Source organism: Gracilinanus agilis, unplaced genomic scaffold, assembly GCF_016433145.1.
Source record: "Gracilinanus agilis isolate LMUSP501 unplaced genomic scaffold, AgileGrace unplaced_scaffold31441, whole genome shotgun sequence".
NCBI lineage: Eukaryota > Metazoa > Chordata > Mammalia > Didelphimorphia > Didelphidae > Gracilinanus > Gracilinanus agilis.
This window is the reverse complement of record NW_025364070.1, coordinates 1-6685: the sequence shown is the minus strand read 5'-3', so window position 1 is coordinate 6685 and position 6685 is coordinate 1. Positions and strand designations below refer to the sequence as shown.

Genomic DNA, 6685 nt, shown 5'->3' with positions numbered 1-6685 from the left:
TGGCTGGCTGCTCCGCTCTCTCTTTTACAAAAATAATCACCCGGTTTTTTGGAGACTGGGAAGGCTCGGCTGGGAGGGGGGTGGAGGCTTTGGGGGGGCTTTTTTTTTTTTTTTTTTTTTTTATTTTTTGAAAGCCGCCCTTGCCGCTGCGGGAGAGACACAACTTGGTGTCGGTCGTTTTTCAGGTTGGGTTAACGGCATGGAGAGCAGTAGCCACCACCACCACCAGCAGCCTGGACCGTCGGGGGAGAAGAGAAACCACCATTGGAGAAGTTACAAGTTGATTATTGACCCCGAGCTGAAGAAGGGGCAGCACAAACTCTACCGTTACGATGGACAGCATTTCAGCAAAGCTGTGAGTGGAGTGGGGGGTGTCTTTCTTTCCTTCCTTCCTTGCTGAAACATAGATAGCACCCCCCTTCTTCCTCCTCCTCCTCCTAGGGCCCAAAGAGCCAGAGGACCTGCTGGGACCTCCCCCTCCCCTTTCGATGGGAAACGTCAGGGGGAAACCCTCAGTAGCCTCCCCCCACAAACAGTGTTCAACTGTCAGGTTCCCAGCCCACCTTCTTCAAGTCCGGCCGGGTTTGTTCCCACTCCCCCACCCCCCCCTTCTTCTTTGAGCTCCTGACTTTTGACACATGGGGGAGGAGGGAGCATGGAGGGGAAGGGGCTGCTTCCTCTATCCACATTTCCCTGGAGTTGTAGGTGTTCCCACCCTCCCCCCTCCTTCAATCTCAGAACTCTATTTTTTTTCTCTCCTCCCCACCCCCCCTCCCCCAGACTCAGTGCTTTCTCTCGGTGAAAATCGAGGACCCGAGGGTCAGAAGGACATGGACAAAAACCAAGGAGTTGGAGCTTCGCGTCCCCAAATTCAAGGTAGTGACCCCTCTCCCTGGCCAGGGAAGTTGGGACTCCTGGGGGGGATTACCCCGAGTTCTAAAATACCGTTGGGAAGGACATGGCCCCGGTTCCCGCCTGTCTGGCTGTGTGTGTGAGTGTGTGTGTGGGGAGGAGTAAGGGGGGGGGCCATACTGGTGTCGGGAGCTGCCCGGCTTCTGCTGTCAACATTGCTACAACCCATCCAGATTGTGGACGAGGGAGGGAGGCAGGCAGTGGATACTTTGTCCCACTGGCCTGGAAAGGGGTGTGCTTCCAGAGACATCCCCTGGGGGGGGGGTCAGCTCTTGAGAAAGGGGGTGTCCCTGGCACCAGGGAACACCCCCCAGGGCTGCCCTCCCCTTCCATTTAAAGGGGGAAGGTCCCCAGTGTGTGTGTGTGGGGGGCTACGTCAGGAGAGTAGGGGGAGGGGAAGGCGAGAGAAACTGTTTCGTATCCCCCCCTTCCTTCTGAACCGGAGGACTTCCACGTTCCAAACGATTTAATCCTCCGCTTTCAGTCCCCGCCCGCGTGCATTTTTAAAAAAAATGTATGTATGTCTTTCTTTCTTTTCTGGCTCCTTTGGATTGGGGTAAGGGGGCACGTTGGCTGCACGCCCTGGGCTGGGGGCATGATCTGTTTACTTTTGAATTTTCATTTTTCCCTTCTCCACCCCCCAACCCCCCCCAGATCGATGAATTCTACGTGGGGCCGGTGCCTCCCAAGCAGGTGACTTTTGCCAAACTGAATGACAACATCAGGGAAAACTTCCTGACCGACATGTGCAAGAAATATGGGGAGGTGGAGGAGGTGGAGATCCTATACAACCCCAAGAACAAGAAGCATCTGGGCATTGCCAAGGTGGTCTTTGCCACCGTGAAGGGGGCTCGGGAGGCTGTGCAGCATTTACACAACACCTCGGTCATGGGCAACATCATTCACGTGGAGCTGGACACTAAAGGTGGGTAGATTTCGGGCCGCCGCTGCTGCTGCCGCCGGGAAGGTGAAGGGTGGAAGTTGGAAGAAGTGTGTCATCTTGCTCATTCATCTTTCCTTCTCAAAACTGCTTCCCCTTCCCCCTCTGCTCAGCCAGGGAATGGAGGGCTTTAGTTCCATTTTTTTCCCCTCTGAAGCCTCCTCCCCCTTTTTTGCCCCCCCCCAATCACGTGGAACCCAATGTGTTGTCTGTTGCTAGGAGACAAGCTGTAATTTACAAAATGCTCCGGTCCTTGCCCCCCCCCCACCGGGACCACTCAGAAAATTAGCCCCAGTTGGGCTTCCCTGTTCCCCTAGTGCCTCCAGAGCTCCCACCTACCAACCTTTGTGTCTTGGTTTTAAATGGTCCCCAGTGCTGTTGGGGCCCCCTTTTGTTTACCGGGGTGTTTGTGCCTGCTGAAGGGGGGCTGGGAGACAGTGTCTAAAAGGGCCTTGTATAAATAAAGTGATGGAATGAGAAGGGGGGCACGTAGTTGTGGATGGCAACAGGGGCAGCTATTTCATTGATAAATAGTGAATGATGGAAGCTGGGCAGCTTCAGAATCCTGCACAGGGGTTGACAACTGTGTGTTTCTTTCCTCACTCCCTCTTAAAGGGATACCGACACTTCCTCTCTGCAGGAATCCCTCCACAGCGTGGAAGAACATATCTGTGCAGTCTGCCCCTCAAAACAGAGAAGGGGAGCCCCTCGTGGGAGGGGGGAGAGGGAGAGGGTTGGAAATGAGCTGCTTGCTTGCCCCCCCCTTGCTTTCTCCTGGCCCCCTGTGGCCTGTGCCAGGGACCCCTGCCTGCACCCACTCAACTTGGTTGGCAGATGGTCTTTCTGAGAGTTTTAGTCATATTAGTATTTCCCTTTCTGTGCTTTGGGGCCTCCTGGATGCCCGGAGGAATTCGGCCCCAAATGGAAAGTACAGACAGAGTGTGCCTGCTGCCCTGCTAAGCCTCCCATTTTGCCCCAAACCCAGGAAAAGACTGGGCAGCGTTCCCGAGTTTGAGTGGTTTCCTGGGTGGCACAAGCCTGGCTGGGTGTGAGTGGGCTCTGCCTGCCCGTGACTGGTGAGACAGGACTTGCCTTTCTAGTTTTCAGGGCACCATTAGTGTAGATACCTGGAATCGGCAAAGAAGAGCGAGGCTAAAAGAATCCAGGGGGGGGAATACTCTTCCCTCCTTTCGCCTCCTACAACATATCTGGCCACTGCCAGCCCTTCTCTAGTTCTTAAGGATTCTGGGAGTCCTTTCCCCTGCCATCAAAGAGCATGGTCTTAATCACTGCCTGTCAAACCCAGTGCCAGGCACAGTGGGAGAAGTGGCTCGGCTCCCCTCCTTTCTCATTTCTGGTGGCTTTTAAGTTCTGAATCTCCTGATCCCCAGGGGGGCTAAGGTATGATCTCTTAACAGGCTACAAAAGAGAGTCATCCCCGATCACAGCCCACATACCCCGCCGCCCTTGGGCGCTTTGGCCACCTTGCCTGGAAAGGGCCTGAAGATACCAGTAAGATATTTTGTATTTCAAGAAAAGAGGAAAGCTGACAGTAACTCAAGGAATAGAGGTGCTTTGCATATCTCAGCCCTGTCCTAGAGGGGTCATGGGTTACACAAAGACTGATAATTAAGGGCTCACCATCCGGTCTGGGTTGTCTGCAGCTGTGAGGCTCCATGGGCCAGTAGTTCTGGCAGAGGAGGCTGATGATACCTTTTTAGCTGGAGGGATTAGGGGGAAGGGATGGCTCGGAATAGGAGCAAAGAAGGAGAGGAAGTGGCTTCTTTGGGCCTGGTCTCACCCACGTGCCCAGGACTTGGTATCAGTGAATGTTGGGGGGCAGCTAGACGGCTCAGTGGCTAGAGAGCCAGGCCTGGAAGTCCAGGGCTCAAATCTGGCCTCAGATGTCTATGTACACCCCTGGGCGAGCCACTTTACCCCCATCGCCTAGCCCTCGCCACTCTTTCGCCTTGGAACTGATACTTAGTAGCAATTCTAAGTTAGAAAGTAAGCCTTTGGAAAATAAAGCAATGAATGAATGAATGAATGAACATTGACTTTTTGGCCAAAGGGTACAATGCTTGAGATGCTGTGATTGGCAGCTCTGAACCCAAAGTCACAGGGCCCAGTTTAGGTTCTCTTTCCCTGCTCCCTTGAGTAAGCCCCTTCTTTAGTCCTCAGTTTCCCCATCTGTAAAATAACGTAGAACTGAATGGCCTCTGAGCTTCCTTCTGGGTTTAGACCTGGGATATGATGCTTCCTTTAACTACTAGATAGTTACAGTGTATCCACCCAGTGATGTGTTCTGCCCTCACCACAGACCTCTTTCAACAGTATCCTCCAACAAGTTGAAGTTATAAAAAAAAAAAATAGTCAGGAGGGGGGGTGTTAGGTAAGGTGGCTCCGTGAATTGAGAGCCAGGCCTAGGGATGAGGGGTCCTCGGTTCAAATCTGGCCTCACACACTTCCTAGCTGTGTGTATAACTGAGGAAGTCACTCGATCCCCACTGCGTGCCCAGGCCTTCCTGCTTGATTCTACAGGAGAAGGGAAGGGCTTAAAAAAACAATCTCGGGGAGTTCAGGGGCTCTCCCTCCTTCTCGTCCCTGGTTCTGAGGCATCTGGGCTCCCAGAGAACAGGTTGACAAAGTCTTCTGGTGGAATGCCAACCCCTCGAGGTCAAAGACAGGTGCCTTGTGGGGATTGGTGGCTTCCTCGGCGCCCTGACTGTGGAACTTTAATTACCCGAAGAGTACTTGATACATGGATGGGCCCGTAAGGATGTCTTGAAGAAATTGAGCTTGCTTCCATGCACCCCACTGTCTGGAGAGGGAAGAGCCATTCGCAGGCTGAGCTTAGCTTCTGAATGTCCAGGAGGGGAAAAGGCGGGGAGTAGCTAGGGAAGAGTCTAGTTACAGGGAGAAGGTCCCCCCTGCCACCCAGCAGAATGGGGCCTGTCTTTTGTTTTTGAACTCTTGCCTTCTGTCTTGGAATTGATGCTAAGTATTGGCTCCAAGGCAGAAGAGTGGTAAGGGCTGGGTAGCTGGGGTTAAGGGACTTGCCCAGGATCACCCAGCTGGGAAATGTCTGAGGCCAGATTTGAACCCAGGAATGTCTGGCTCTACCCACTGAATCCCTGTGATGCTCCTAGGAGGTCCTGTTTTGGTCTTCATAGCCACCTGGACCATAACCCTGTTGGGGAAAGGGAGAATTAGGCCCATTGAAGGCATCAGAAGTGAGAAAGGCTTTAGACCAGGGGACGGCAACCTTTTTGGCCGTGAGAGCCATAAACGCCACATTTTTTAAAATGTAATTTCATGAGAGCCGTACAGTGCTCACAGTGCCGCTCCTGTAACAGCGCCTGAAAAAAAATGGACTTTATGGCTCCTGCAGAAAGAGCCATACGTTGCCGACCCCTGCTTTAGAACCATCTTAGCCCTAACCCTTCCTTTTCAAAGGGAAGGCAGAGACTTGCTCAAGGTTACCCACCCAGCTGATCCCGTCCCACAGCCTTTAGCAGAACGGGCCAGGCGTGTGTCACTGCCAGTTGGGATCAACAGAGAAAAAAGACATTTCCCTTCTCTATCCTGTACCGGTCCATGCCTTATTTTCACAGCTGTCCCTGTAGAGCCAGGGCTGTCCCCGGCGGTCCCTGGCAAGCAGGCATTCAGTGAGTGCAGAGGTAAGAGGCCAGGTCGTCCCTGCTCACTTAATGAGACGTCTTCTTCCCCGTGGTCTGCGCAGGCGAAACTCGAATGCGATTCTACGAGTTGCTGGTGAATGGCCTCTACACTCCCCAGACCCTCCCAGTGGGCATCGAGCTGGAAACCTCCCCGACAGTCAATAAAACTTTGCAGGTGAGTCAGGCCATGCCTAGTGGAGCCCCTGAGATTCCCTTCCTTTCTCCTGACTTTTCTCAGCCCTAGCTGACCCTTGGGGGCTTGCCTCTGAATCAGGGGCAGGGGAGGAGGCCATGAAAGAAGTGGTTTTAGAGGGATGGTCAGTGCTGGACTTGGAGGAAGGAAGACCTGGGTTCAGATCTTTTCTCTGACATTGTATGACCATTGGTGAGTAACTTTACCTCTTTTAGGCTCAGTTTTCACATCTGTAGAATGGGGGCAATGATACCAGCAGTACTTATGGCCCATGGTAGTTGCAGAGCTTAGATAAGAGAATGTGTGTGAAAAGCAGAATGCAAACTCTTCGGAACTAGTTAGTTAAAAGGGGAAAGATGAGAAGTGGGGAGGTATCTTTCCTGACTCTGGAGCCTCCTGTTCATTAATTGCTCTGTTTGTCACAGTCCAGAGCAGTTCCAACCTAAGAGGAAGGGAGCTCTTCCCCACATCTCCCATGAGAACCCATTGTGTTCCCCATTCCTGTTCCAAGCACAAGGAGCAGAGGAACCCACAGTCCTTGGGGAGCTCACAGTCTGGTTGTTCCTGGTCCCAGGTGGAAGACAACTTGGAGATATTCTAGTCAAACCCTTTGTTTTAGAACCTGAGGAAACAGGTTCTCCCAAGAGGTAGACCTTACCCTAGAACTCATAGTGGCTGAACTTGGACTAGAACCTCAGAAAAATGACTAAGTCTAGCAAGTGTTCTGCTATGTAGATCCTCGTCCATCCTCATTGGTAGTTCTGAGCCACTTGCCCAAAACATGATCAGGGAGCCCATCCAGGGACTACTGCTCTCCTTCCTCCCTCCTTCCTTTCTCCCTTCCTTCATTCCTTCCTTCCTTTCTTCCTTCCCTCCTTTATTCTTTCCTTCCTGCTTTCCTTCTCACCTTCCTTCCTTCCCTCCCTCCTTCCTTCCCTCCCTCCTTCCTTCCTTCCCTCC

General features: G+C 52.7%; 1 protein-coding gene across 1 annotated transcript; it reads left to right on the top strand.

The window, feature by feature from the left end:
* Nucleotides 1-199: 199 nt before the first annotated feature.
* On the top strand, nucleotides 200-5707 carry LOC123254742 (histone-lysine N-methyltransferase SETD1B-like; the record flags this gene model as incomplete). The annotated part of the gene is made up of 4 exons (XM_044683684.1): nucleotides 200-355; nucleotides 781-876; nucleotides 1567-1837; nucleotides 5595-5707. Coding segments are annotated over exons 1-4 (636 nt in total), but the record flags the coding sequence as incomplete, so codon positions are not given.
* Nucleotides 5708-6685: the final 978 nt, after the last annotated feature.